Source organism: Rhopilema esculentum, chromosome 2, assembly GCF_057945365.1.
Source record: "Rhopilema esculentum isolate cy_ngs chromosome 2, ASM5794536v1, whole genome shotgun sequence".
NCBI classification, from domain to species: domain Eukaryota; kingdom Metazoa; phylum Cnidaria; class Scyphozoa; order Rhizostomeae; family Rhizostomatidae; genus Rhopilema; species Rhopilema esculentum.
In genome coordinates, this window is record NC_142816.1 from 1,286,632 (window position 1) to 1,301,237 (window position 14,606).

At 35.3% G+C, this 14,606-nt stretch overlaps 1 protein-coding gene across 1 annotated transcript; it reads right to left on the bottom strand.

Annotated features, from left to right (window-relative positions):
* Positions 1–576: 576 nt before the first annotated feature.
* On the bottom strand, positions 577–11,083 carry LOC135695419 (CD151 antigen). The gene is made up of 7 exons (XM_065214506.2): positions 10,896–11,083; positions 6,822–7,013; positions 6,213–6,287; positions 5,116–5,220; positions 4,255–4,425; positions 3,541–3,630; positions 577–2,263 (listed from the first exon to the last, which is right to left on the bottom strand). Exons 1-7 carry the CDS (start codon positions 10,965–10,967, stop codon positions 2,204–2,206), a joined length of 765 nt encoding a protein of 254 aa, XP_065070578.1. The 5' UTR covers positions 10,968–11,083; the 3' UTR covers positions 577–2,203.
* Positions 11,084–14,606: the final 3,523 nt, after the last annotated feature.

The following is a 14,606-nucleotide window of genomic DNA, read 5'->3' on the forward strand; positions in this document are numbered from 1 at the left end:
AGTTTGCTGATGTTTTCTTAGTGGGCTCTTTCTTTTAGACCTCGATTTAATTTTTAGAGTTTTCTTTTTCATCTGAGAGATTGATTTTGTCTTTTTAGAATTTGTTTTTGTTTTCGAAATGTTGCTTTTGTTTCCTTAGTGAGCTCTCGTTCTTTTAGACTTCGATTGCTATTTAGAGTTTATTTTTTTATCTTACGGGTTGCTTTTGTTAAATTAGAGTTTGCTCAAGTCTTTTCAGAGTTCGTTTTTTTCCTCGAGTTTGCTCTTGGTTACTTCGAGTTTGCTTTTATCTTTTCAGGGCTCGTTCTGTTTTCTTCTTTAGCATACTTTTATTTTACTCGAAGTTCACATTCCTGCAGTGGGATAACACCGCCTCTTCCGATACATATCCGCTCAGTATTAAATGGCCTATTCCTTATATCATCAAGACTGTGTTATAGTATTCTATTTTGGTTGCTAGGTAATAATTCGCAGAGACTGTGTACTGGATTTGAGTGGGTCCGGACAAAAAAACCGTGCTCTCTATTATTTAATTAATATAAACAGATTAAGTAAGTTAGAAGAAAACGCAAGAAATGTTCAAAAATTCTTGTTAATTCAAAAAACTTTTAACTAATGATAAATAGAAAGGCAATGTCTATAATAACATAAAATCTAAATAGCTATCATTATGGATTATTTAGAAACAGAACGCGTGAAAGAAAACTAATGAAAAGTACACATTAAATACAGTAATACAATAACTTATTTTGATATGTAGCTAGCTCGCATATGGTTCTTACCTTAAGTCTTTTTGTTTACAATTCACTTGGTCAGGATGAAGATTCCTCTAAAATTCATGTCTACTTGGCTAGAATCTCGGTAATACGGTTATGCGGTAATGCGGTAACCAGGGGCGGACACTTGGTCAAATATTGGGGGGGCAAGCCTATTGTTTTAATAAGATGACGTCACATTTCCCATTGTTTTAGAACAAAAGACCATTGTTCTCTAAAGTATTGGGGGGCGATCGCCCCCCCTCGCCCCCCCCAAGTGTCCGCCACTGGCGGTAGCCCCTCTTTCATTTTCAATGATGCCGATCATTGATTTTAGGGTAGATCGCTGTTTATCAGAAAGATTTTACTAAAACTTCTCGCGTTCAATGAAAATTCAGAAAAATAATTGAAAAGGCTAAACTAACGCCTCTGAAATCTATGCAGCATCTAACAGGATAAGGCCAGCATAGAACTGTTTACTTGAGAGCACGAGTAATAATAACTTCGTTCCATGCGCATGCGCTTTGATTCCAGGACGGAAGGAAAGCTAGGGAGATTCTAATTTTTATGTGAGGTTTGAATTAACATTTCCCCAAAATGGTACTCATAATTCTGCATGTTTATTCATTTGGTACCCATAATTCCGGACATATTTCGAAAACTGATACCGACAATTCTGCAATTTTCAGAAAAAGGTACACCTAAATAATGGCACGTTACTGTACCTCAAAACCTATTAAGGCACCCCTCGAGGGAAAACACCTCCAATGTTATGCCAATGCGTGTTAATACTGATTACGTTATGAATCTAACAAAGAAAGTTAATAGACAAGAATTCAAAACAAAGTTTCGGGTTGCAGCTTTCCATGTATTTTTGTGTACAAGACAAGAGAAAAGTCTACCAAGGAACAACAACATCTAGACAAATCCTGAGCCTCTACATGATACTATCAAAACTATTAATAAATGCGGGTCAGTAGATACCATTCACAAAACAAGGCCTGTTCCATGCCGTACTGTACCTTGTTAAAACATACAAAATTCAATCACACCATACCTTATTTTTCTCAATATATGTAGATAAATTTATGTAGAAGCCCCCACCAATCCTGTGGGCTATTTTACAAAATAGGACTAATCTAAAACTTTATGCTGCTCAATAAAAGTTGGAAAGCCGTAACAAATGTCAATTTAACAAGCTGCAGACATGCATCTTGAAAACAAAGCCTCTGAAGATAGAGTTAAACTAGAAGAGGATAAATTTTCAGTGCAGGGATGGGGAAGGGGTTGTGTTCGGGGGACTAGTATTATAATACTATGGTTTTCAACCTCGTTAAAATGCTATAAAAGTCAATTACAAGCATACATTTAGGATGATACAAGGATGTATGTAAAAAGAGTTAATGGTTGAAAGCATACATTACAAATTTCATTATCGTCGTTTTGTTTTAGTAGTAACTGTCCACCACAAGTCGATATAGCCACATCGAAAGTGCCATGCAGCTGAGCTGAAAAATTAAACAGAATGTTACCTGAAGAATTAGTACTTGGCGTAATAACAGAAATTGAACACGAGGCCAGATTTTGCATAAAGATCAAATAGAGGTCAAACAGTCGGTGATATGCTGGGCCAGGAAAATTACCTAGATGAAAATTTTTGGATGCCTCTCGGATTTTTGAATGCCTCTCGCAAGATATGTTTCAAAATGGATGTATCATTCTGCCATTGCACAACAAAGAATCCAAACTACGTAGCAAAGAAACTATTACAGGTAGACCGAGGGGAAGGTATATAGCCTTGAATCTAATAGAAAGAGGCCCTTAAAGCATAAATTTCATAACAAGTAAGGCACAGCAGAAACACAACTCATATTCTCTCAACTAAAAGTAAGAAAACCTCTTTTATGTTACATAAATGTTTGGTAGGGAGATCTTATGAAATCTTATAAGGCACAATTTCTAAAATAAAAAAACTGGCCTAAAATATTATCGTTATACCTTATGGATTGCAGTATACTCCTGGGCTATTTGAAAGCACTGTTTGCCAAAGCCGTCAAGTTTGGGCACTCTAAATGTTTCGTTATTGCAAGAAGAAATTTCTCAAGCAATGTAATTGGTCTTAAGAAACCCGTCAGTTATCAGATATCTAACTGAGTTTTGAATGATCAGAGAGACCTAAATAGCTGGCTGTTTCAGATTGCGATTTTAGAACTTAACGATTAAGACACAAATTTCATATCGATTCTCTGATAAGCATACAAAATATTAACGGATGGTGACCATGTTTTCTTGGTCAGATCAATGCAAAACCAAATTCTTTGTTTAAGCATATAGTTGGATTTACACGAGATTCTTGATCTAAATTAGAAATGATTCCTGCTTTATACAGACTTTGAAATCTGTTAAGGAAATCATCAATAATGCACATTCGAGTAAGAGACGTGTGTTGTGAAAAAGAACGTATCATGGAAAAACATTCGAACTTAAAAACTTCGACTTTGACTTTGAATCGAACTCACAGGTGAAAGGGGATACATGGGCTCGGAGGGCTGCCCCCCCCCCCATCAGGCAACATTTATCGCATTATAGGCTCCATTCGAGGCAGTTCTTTTTCCATAAAGCAATGATATTCAGGCAATCTCCGCACAAGGGTCAAGTACACAGATACCATGTTGCGAATTTCATCAAAAACAGTTGAGAAGAAAGCAGCTAACTGCAACTTTTAACAAAAGAGATAGGAAAACAACAAAACACAATAAGATAACCTGCAAAAATAAAGTCTTACCTGAACGATGCCTACGCAAATACCGACGATGCCCATTATGAACAAGTGATCATCCAGGTATCTTTCAAGTTTTGTGAAACAACCAAGAGGCTAAAAAACATACATTTGTTATCTTAATTTGCCTTTTATAGCACTGTTAGCAAGGTTTCGCACAAAAATAGTACTGGCAAAGCGATTTTGTTTAAAAACGTTGGCAATACAATAGCTTTAATTTCTGTAATTTGTAACTAAAAAATGATTCCGAAATGCTTCTTTTAACAGGCAAGATTTTCACAGCACGCCTAGCTTACAATATGATATTATGATACAGTACTGTACGAGCCAATGGGAGCTGTCTCTCCAAACAACCTTAAAGAAAGGGCAGGTTATTCGAAGAAATCACGATCATTATTTTGAAGGTCATCGACAAATTCAAGACGAAAAAGAAAATAGAACATGAACATGCAAAATAAAATAAAATGGCGCTTGTGTAGATAGAAGGAGTTAGATTATACCCAAGAATTCCTGGTAATAATATTCTATAGGCAAGCGGCACTGTTTTGGCAACCTCAACAGCCATGGCCTATTTCGTTCAACACACAGGAAAATTTTCTTACTTAGAGTTTTTTATCTTTGTTCTGACATTCATACCCTGATTGAAGTGTCAGACGAACAGCTTAAGTTCTAAATCTTGCATTTAAAAAAAACTTATTAAGAACTGATTTCAAATCTTACCAAAAGGTCATTTCGCCACACATTTGAGGGGTGTGTTCTTACTCCGCATTTTTCCGAGGGGCTTATGCAACAGGAATCAGGAACCTCTGCGACGCCACTAATATTACTGTTCAATTTACGCCAAGCAGAGTTTTTCCAACTTGAAAAATCAACATCTCCACAGCATTGGTACTAAAGAAATAAAGATATACTTTTGGATAAACATTTTGTTGACTTGATTTTGTTGATATCCAAGTATATAAAGCTAATACACAAGTACCATTCAACGCCCTATTCTAAATATTTTTAAATATTTTATTATTGCATAATTCTCTATGCGGATTTCCATATCACAAAGCACGTGCAACGCGTTTATGGAAAATAACTGGAAAATAAGGTGATCTTGCAATAACCTGATAGTTTAACGTAAATTTTGTCAAAAGTTTTTATTTGGGAAAATTTTTTGTGAAATCCCCTTAGACTGTTATAAATAACATTACCAAGCCTAGCAGTCTGTGAATCATCAAAGTTTTATAGCTTTGTATTTCCAAATGGCTCAATAAGACGCCAACTTCTGGATAAAGATGAACTAGCTCGAGTATGTTGGGTGTGCTCACTAAGCTAGGAGTAAGGAATACTCTCTGAAGTTCAATTGACTACTTCAAGAAGATAACTCCTCGGACTGGAGTTAGAGTTTGGGTTCGATCACATGACTACATCAGTACAGTAGAAGGATAGTGTTACTGGGCGTTACGTTGTTTGAGTGCAATAGCAATAAATGGGATTGCTAATTGGAAAACAAATAAACATAAAACAGTATAGATGAACAAAAGACTGGATGGCAAGAATAAAACATGTTACAATACGGCAGGAATGACTTACTGTCCTTTGCAGCTGGCTTACTGCTTTTGTTTCCTTTTCATGGCCCAGAACACCAAATTTTGATGCAATTGTCACATTCAAATTTTTACTTACTTCAGTACGCACCTAAAATTCAAAATTCAGTTTCATTTGAATCGAATTAGTGCCAGTACAATCTCCTATTACTTTATCATAATTTGGTTTTTACCTTATGTTAGAAATTTTCATGAAATAACCATAAATTGCAAAGAGGAATGTTATTAAAATAATAAGGGAGCCAGAAAATCCCCTCACATTGAAAGAGGGAAAATGACTGAATCAGACTTTGAAAACTGATGTTCCAAGACTCTTGCAAGTTATTGTATCACAACAAAATGACTAAAGGATCAATTTGGTTTGACCCAGAAGCAGATTAGGAAAACATCTGTTTACACTTAATATTCTTTACAGGAATCAATTTGCAGGGATTTGCAGATAATTCACTTTCTATTTAACATATCTACAATAAGCTGGGTTTATCAATCAAGAAGCGGGTCAGACATCATCAATTAATTTCCAAAAATAGGTTTTAAGATAAGTAAGATTTGTGGAATAGGGCATAGTAAAAACAACTTTCAAGAAAAGGAATCAGAAATTGATCTCTGAATTTTGAATAAAGGGCTGTCTTCTTTTTCCATATCTTATCATTTTGTACCAACTAAAGTTGGTTAAGGAGAAAAATTACAGAAAAGCATTTTAGAGCCTTCAAGACCAATCAAATGACTTTTGGACATTTCAAAAAGTATAAATTCCTTGCACAAAATGAACCATCTTATCGAATTTGGATGAAAGATTTTTTGGCAGAAGATCAATACAGTTAAATTTATGTATAAAGAAACTTTCACTCTACACACAACTAAACAATAAAATTACAGTAGATTACAGTTGAATTACAGTAGAATTTTACATATTATTTGAAGGGCTTTTATACCCTATCCCAATCTGTTACTGTTGGGAAAATGTTCCACCCCTAATTCCTTTTATATAAAAATTTGAGGCCCTTTCAACAAAACTTCTGATGCATCAAAGTAATGATATTGGCAGTTTGAAAAATCATAAACGATCAAAAAAGTACATACTTCTCCTCTGTAGACATAAGCTAGAATCCCAGCAACCAGTTCCATGCAGAAAACAATTGTAATCATGACAAAGAACTAAAAGAGGTACAATCAAAAACATATACCAATGGCTAAAAATTATCAATTTTATCAAGTACTTAGGGCAAACATTACTCAGAAATGAAGTTGCAGAACCCTTTTAGACATCACTGCTTACAGTATAGAGGTGCTTTAAGAAGAGATATTTGGTACTCCAGTTCATAATCTTGCCTATAAAGCAAGTCTTTAAACTTTAGAACTGATTTTATAACAAAGATTACTTTAAATTGTCACTTTCTAATATTTCCAACATGTCTACTTTTTCAAACTAGCTCTAAAATTGAGGAGTTTGTGATATAACTTGTTGGTTTGTGCAAATCACAGCGAACATGCTGGGTTGTTACAAAATAAAATTTGATCAACAAAACTGATGTTTAATCTGTCTGCTTCTTTTTCAATGTTTGCGAAAACATATTCCCACAAATTCTGAGATATATATGATCCATCAGGCTGACAATTATATCACTCTCTGCATGCAATTTACACCATAAATGGTATTGTCATTACGCAACAATCTGAGAAGCAACTCACCCCAAGAATCATAAACCTACTGTCCCTGATTGCACCAATGATACCAAATATGCATACAAACATGGCAAAAATCCCAGCTGCAATCATCATGCCAGCAGATGTAACATACATGACACTGCCAAGCAATGCCTCATAGTCGTTTTTAGATGCCAATGTCCACACACCAACGCCGAATATCCCTGCTGCTGTAAGCTAGAAAGAAGAATCCTCAATTGTAAATAAGCTCAATTTGAATGACAAGCCAGCCAGAATGATACCCAGGCAACATATGCACCAGAAATTTCAGGCTTTAGGCTGAGAAAGAAAAAGCCATAGAAACAGCAAAAAATACTACAGTAGAATCCTGTTATAATGTACTCGGTTATTAAGTACTTTCGGATATAACATACTGGTGTGCTTGGTCCCAGCAAAAGGTGTTCTTGGTTTAAGTTAATTTTTACTTACCCTCGTTACAACGTACTTTGGATATAACATACTTAATACACTGGTCCCTAAAAGTATGTTATAACCGGATTGTACTGTATGCAAAAATTTGAGATAAAAGTGGCTGCTAGGGTTCTGTTGCTGATTTCTTTGATTGCTTATCCTTGAAAAGCATTGGCAACCAGAGATAAGACACAAGCCCATTCTAAAACAGTGCTTTCACATTTAGAAATTGATGCACATGACAAAAAACTTGCCTGATCAATGTGGGGCACGTGATTCAAATTTATTTGATAACACAAAATAATGATGCCTTTTCAAACTGAAACACTTAATTTTAAATAAAAAAAATACAATGTTTGATAAAAATGCAAAAGTTCTGCCACAGAGAGGCCAAGTGTCTCCAATTCGTCATCACTCTCTGACGCTGTGAATTGTCTATTGGTGGAGCTTTGATTTCTTTATGAATTTTAGTACTTTCTTGAATGTTTGTTTTCATTCTCCATTTTGTTTTCAAGTACAAATCTACAGCTTTCTCAATGATTTTTTCCTTTTCATCTTTACTCCAAGAGAATTATTGCCATAAAACATCAAATTATTGTTTAGAGTACTGTGAGAGATAGATAGGCGTTTATTGAAAAGTATGTTGCTGATGGTGTTAAATGTTCTTTCAATTTTCGAATTTGAGCAAGAAATCAACAGAACAAGGTTTGCCATTTTGCATAGGTTTGGAAATTCATCGCAGCCATATTTAGAACAGTCTTCCATAATTTTTTGCACTAGGAAACTTTGGAGAGTAGCTTCGCACAAAGCTCTTAAAGCTCTTCCATTCTCACAAAACAATTATTTCATTGAATGCTACAAAAGCTAGTGGCTCTTGAAATTGTGTGGCTAATGTGATGATATTGTCATTTCCATAGTTACCCTTGTCTGGCCAGAACTGCGGATCCATCCTTCTCTTTTTAAGAACACCTCATTGTTGTAATCTTCAAACCTTGGTCTTAACTAAAGCTGGGATTACTTTATGCTTCACATTCTGGACATTCCCCACACATTTCTTTGCCAAAAAGGGTTGAACAGTAACCTTTATGGAAAAAGTACTGGGGATTTTCCTTGTACTTTCTTTTATTCCATGCTTTGACATACATCTCCTGGTAAGACCTGAACTTCTTCAAGAGGCCAGAAATTATGGTCTTGACCATGGCAGTGTGTCCCTTCATATATGGTGCAAAACGTAAAAGTCTTAGCACCATATACATAGAAATACCATTCATTTCGCATCTTATAAAAACAAGTTCCTTTTCTTTACTGGTTTTTTCGAACTTGGCTTCCGTTGCTGAGTAACAACACAAACTGTGTACTTTAGAGTATTACTGCACATTTCTCTTTAACAGACTGTGCGATGCAGTGGAAGAATTCCGTACCGGTTCTACCATCTTGTTTTCTCTCAATGAGCTGCACATAATTTTGTTGTAAGGGATTTGACCAACATGCTACAGTGTTTGTGGGGCATCTTGGGCTGGAGAGCAATTTCATAGGCACATTGCATTAGCTTTGTTTAGGCATCTCACATAGCTTTTTCAAATGATGATAAAACATTTGTCTGAATCTGTTGAGAATTAAACAGTGATACTAGAACAAATTACGCTGGTTATCATCATCAAGATATGATCATCACTATTATCGTCTTCATTATCATCATGAAATCTTGCTAAAATTGTGTCAAATCAAATTGTTTTAAATTTGGAAATGTCCAAGTTTCAAGGGAGATTTTCAAATTTACAAGATTCTTCAGAACGCAGAAATTATGAAAGTACATAGTTGTTTTAGATTTGTAGGCTACTCAGCCCTGAACCACTGCAGGGCTGAATGCCAACTCGTTCAGCCTTTGGGTTTCACTTCTCTATGCTCAGGGCAATTTGATGACCCTCTCCTTCTAGATGCCTAGTGACATTATATTTGGTGACATAGTTTGTGCCATTGATATAAGCAAGGACGGACTTTTTAACAATGCCCTTGCAGTTTGGATGCGTTAGTAATGCATCTTTGTTTTGTGTGCATACTTCACACCATACAAAATTCACAAGCTTGCGACAGCCCACTTTCTCTACCTAATAACCCATCAGATGACCTTTTCCCCATTTTTTGATTGTACATAAATCAATTGTACTTCTTTAAATATCCTCAGCCATTGTGTAAAATGTTTTTTTAAAAACCGATTATGTCAAAGTAAAGCTGTGAAATTTTGAACTGGAGCATCTTAAGAGTTTCAGTGACTTTAGAATATTGATGGGGTTTCAATTCTTTTAAGAAAAGGTGAAATACAAATAGGAAATGAGTTCCTAGTCCGCATAATTTTTTACTGATAAAAAAAGAGGATTATGCTTGTAATCTGTTTGCTGTAATCTGTCATAACATGTATTATACAACGAAACTTGAGAGATGAAATTTGATCTTTCAAAGACAGATAAGAGGATGGTATGGAGAAAAAAATTGAAAGATTGTTAGAGGTGTGAACTTTTTCAGTGTTTTTGTCTGTTTCTAAGAAAGTCTACCTGAAGTAAATCACCACAAAGGTTTTGGCTTCAGGGAAACAGATTACATCGGTAGATCAGCATTAGTTGCCAATAATAACATGTCTAAATCCTGTTAGGGGAGAATACACTCTTCAAGTTAGGGGAGAATACACTCTAATGAACTGAAAACTGTCAGTATGCTCAAAGACAATATAATTTCATGACTAACTAAAAACAAATTAGTTGCCAACAGTAAGCTTGGGCACAAAAGTTTTACATTGGTGATATATTCAAACATATGCATAACAACTAAACTAAATTGCCATGATACAAAACTATAACTCACAGGATAAAACCAGTTGCCTAGAAAGAATCAAAACCCAACAATCAACATAAAATGCTAACAGAAAACCCTAACACTCTACCAAATTTCCAATCACTGACTACTTTTGCTCATGATCTTAATCAAATGACATTGAAACTGTTCAACAGGTTTAACATCTCTCGCAAAGACTCTTTACCGATCTATATACAATGCATTAACCAAAACTTATATCGTTGTTCAAAACTTATAACCAAAACAGCTGACAGAAAATCACAGAAAATCACAGGACACACTAAGCTAGTCGTTGGAAGTTTAAATTTTTGAACAGAACAAGAAGATTTTCACCAAAGCTAAAAAACAGGAAATGGAGCATGGCTGGGAGGAGCATGGCGTATAGACGAACTTGTTTTCTAGATATAAAAATTTATAATGTCAGTTAAAATTTGATGAAAAAGCATGTTGGCATGTATTCTTTCGACTTTTGTTACAAAGAATGAATCTGAAGTCTTCTCGATGTTCTTCCAAAATTAGTTATTTGCTAGGTAGATAGGCCTGGTAGCGTTTTAAAAATTTTCCAACAAAAGGGATGGGGGACTTCATTGAACATTTATCATAACATAATAATCTGGTATGCATTGAAATCATTGAATCAACATCAAAAAATATATACTATAGATGTTCTAATCTGTACAACAAGAATGCAAAGTTATATCTAGTTATGGTCAATAAAAGGTGCTCAGGGTGTCAAACTCCCTTCGGCACAGATGTGTCTAGGCCCAAACACACAAACAAATTTATTCTAATACTTACCCATAGAAAAGTGGCACAAACAAGAAAGCAATTTTTGACACAGTTGACTGCGATTATACGACGTTTAGCCATGATCTAGCTTTTGGCAGCAAGAGTATAAAATGAATCCCTCGCAGTAAACAAGGCGTGTTTCGACTCATCCGCTTAGGCCAGCTCCTTATTGTTTGGCTTGCCTCGCAGTTCCCGCCGCACCCTTTGAAAGAGCTTGTGTATAGTAAGTAACACCCACTGGGTTATGGGAAACTTTTTGTGGATCAGCCTCTTCAGTTTCTTTTAAAAGGAATCAATATTAGAAGAAATGTTGACGAGATTCTTATAAGATGATTAGGAAAATAGCAACCCTGAATTGTAAATTTTGACAGAATGACTTTTTACAAAGCAGTGTCTTTAGATTCAAAAAGTAGAAAGCTTGTTTGTTTCCGGTGTTTACTGCTTTCTGTATTTATTTTGCTTCACAAGCATTTGTTCCAAATATACCAATAGGTTCAGCTAGTTGCTCTTCAGTAGCATTTGCTTTTTGTAGCATTTTCAAAGATTTTTTAAAGGAACGGATTTTAAATTTTGTTGAATACCATCTCATTATTTTGCAACAAAGGTTGAGATAGATTGTTTTAGGGCACCGTTTTAGGCTTGTTCTAATTTTTAAAAAAGAGAAATCTTCTGAAGCAACTTGTTGGGTATCGAAATTACATAATGTGGTTGAATTGTTTCCAAAGTTTAGCGACTTTAGAGATCTAGAAAGTGGTTAGTTTGGATAATTACGCTGTTACGATGTTGAGTACTCCAGTTTCTTAATGTTCTGGAAATTTCAATACTCATTGCTTCTTAAGAGTTTCCTAATTGTGATGTCATGAATGATATTATCAAATGTTCCTGATCTTTTTTATCACGTCAAGAGATTCACTTCCGTTCCGATATTGTATTTAGATGTGGGAAGTATAATTTTATCCCTTGTGTATTAAGTTGTAGGCCAACAGGGCAATCTTGTTCTTGGATTTTACAAAATTTCGTTGCTCTTAGTTTTATCACGATTTAATAGTTTCTTAACATCTTTGCTTCGAGTACTGAAGTTTCTTAATTTTTTCTGACTGTCCAGTACTCGTATCTTATAGCCAGTTTCTTATAAAAAAAATACTTTTTCTTCATAGTTTCGCCTAACAAACCTGTTGTTCTCAGGAACTCGCTTCCCAGTTGATAATACCTAAAATTACATTTAGAGAGATTAAAACATTGTAAGATGTTTTTTCAGGGCCGTCGAGGGACAGCTCGAGCCCAGGGGTGATTCACCAAAACAGGACCCCCTTTAAGAAAAGTTCATGTTGCCACGCCCTTGAGTCTCCCGAAGAAGAAGAAGGAAAACGTCCTTTTTAGGTACAATTGTTGAAAAGTTTTTAAGGATTTTTACAAAAATGTGCAAAAACATTAGACATGAACCAAGGACATGTGGACATTTCTCTGCGATAAACATACAGGCGTTGATTCCGTATAGGTAGCTGAAAAAGTAGCTTTTTGCATTGTAAATATTTCTTTTTACTCTATTACGGGCCCCATCGGAGCACGGGTTCCGGACCTTTTGCCCCTCCTAGCCCCCCTTTCGACGCCCCTGTAGTTTACCGATATATTATTGGTGACAAAATGCTACGACTAAGATACCAATACACCTTTTGCAGTTTACGATAAGTGTTTTGTACATACTCTATTCAAGTAAGGTCAGTTAGACACTTCTAGATATTTAACAAAGTTGAATTCGTTTCTGAATCTTTTAGGGTGCTTTCTTTTGTCTTTGTTTAATAAACGCAAATTTGATTTGTTTTTATTTAAGCTTAAATATCAAGAAATCAGCCATTTTGTTTAGTATTCCCCTGTTTTTCATCCTTTGACACTGTGACGCTCTGGTACCCAGGGTAGCTACCAGTATGTTATTTATCATACAATAAAATAATGTCTAGTAAATTCAATAATTATACATTGGGGTTAACAAGATTTTTACAAGGGTAGAGGCTAGTTCGAGGAGGGTGCTCGTGCAAGTTTGAGGATTAACGGAATGTGGCGTATTTTCTAACCAGAATGGAATACTATTAAATGGGCTTATTTTAAGTACTGCTTGAACTTTGATTGAGCCAGAGTGGTCACAAGAGTAGGACGTGGATGAAACCAGTAATGATTATTTGAAGCTAGCTGTTCTCTTAAATTTGACAAAAATAATTTATCATTACAAAGCAAAGAAAGGGAAAGGAATTTAGCTTTTTTGTATATTTGTGATAACAATGCTATATGCTAGCAAAAAATCCCAGGGTTAAAAAGGTCAGGTATATGTATGTTGGGATAATCATACTTTACGGTGATTTTCTTTTCCAATCCTTGTTCTAAAATAGCTGTAGCTGGCTGCTTATTTAAAAAACAAATTTAAAAAATGCTCTCTCCCTCTTTGCTCTCAGTACCAAAGACCCAGATTGGCAAGCCAACTCCACTTCACATATTTGCGAAGTAAATAAGATGTCCTAAACTTCAAACCTAGACAAAAAAAGGTCTTATCATCCCGTAACAATATCGTGGCAGATTAGGCTGTCAGCTTAGAGCTCTTAATATTGGTTTGAAAAAATAAAAATTCTTTAAAACATACTTCGATTTTCGACTGGCACTCTTCAGGGTATTAAACGTTAGAAAAATAATCAATTGTTTTCAACCTAGGAAATATATATGCTCAAAAACATATATCATCATTCTGGCATTTTCTAATCTGGTCAGACGAAAGTGTTTTAAAATGTTTGCTTTTTTCAAAGCCATTTTAAAATGTTTACCACAAAAACAGGTTATAACGTAATCTTACGAAAATAGTCATGCTATTCTTTAATTTTTCATTATTTTGTAGTAATCGAAAAGTTCGAAGTTGCTGCCATGTGAAAAAGTTAAGATATAAACGTTATGACAAAAATCTGTCGAAAAGCAATGCATGGAGTGTACTGGTTGAAACAGGTGAGGAAATATTAATATATGATGCTGCAGGGAAAGCAAGAACCGTTGAATAACTTGAATTTACCTATGCAATTGAAATAAACAGCTACTGTTTCACTTACCATGATTTTTATGGTTTAATGCAATTATACAGTCGATACAAGAATTATTAGAAAACGAAACTTTCACCTCATTTGAAAATATTTTGCAGGGCCGGGAGGGAGTTGTTGGGTTGCATACCCTGTAAACAACTTATCATTGATTGCTGCTTTAAATTTGAAGAAAAATTGCATATTGAAAATATGCTGGCTAGTTTAAAGGCTCTTGCGCAACCGGCATGCTTAGCGGCAGCTATCTTGAGAAGTTGACTGTGTTTTGTATTTTCATGTAGTAGTACGCTATTAGGCCGGTTTTGGAATTATAATCGCAAAGCATGCCGGTTGCGCAAGAGCCTTTAAGGGCTGCTCATCAGCAGGACCCGGTGTGATACTAAAATCTGCGTGGCAACCAAATCTGCGTGGGTCCACTCCAAATCTCTTTTTGCGTCTGGATCGTCTAATTTGCATAACAGAGGCCGCTCTGCATGCAGCCCATGCGAAAGCTATTTTGGCGCCTGTACCTTGCATAATGTCATAAAATCTTACAACAGAGGCTCTCTTCAAAAAATTCCTCACCCTGGATTGAATTTTTTTTCAATCTCCCAAAGGTTCTTAATCGAGAAAGAAAAGAAAGATACACCATTTTAGTCCAAGATTC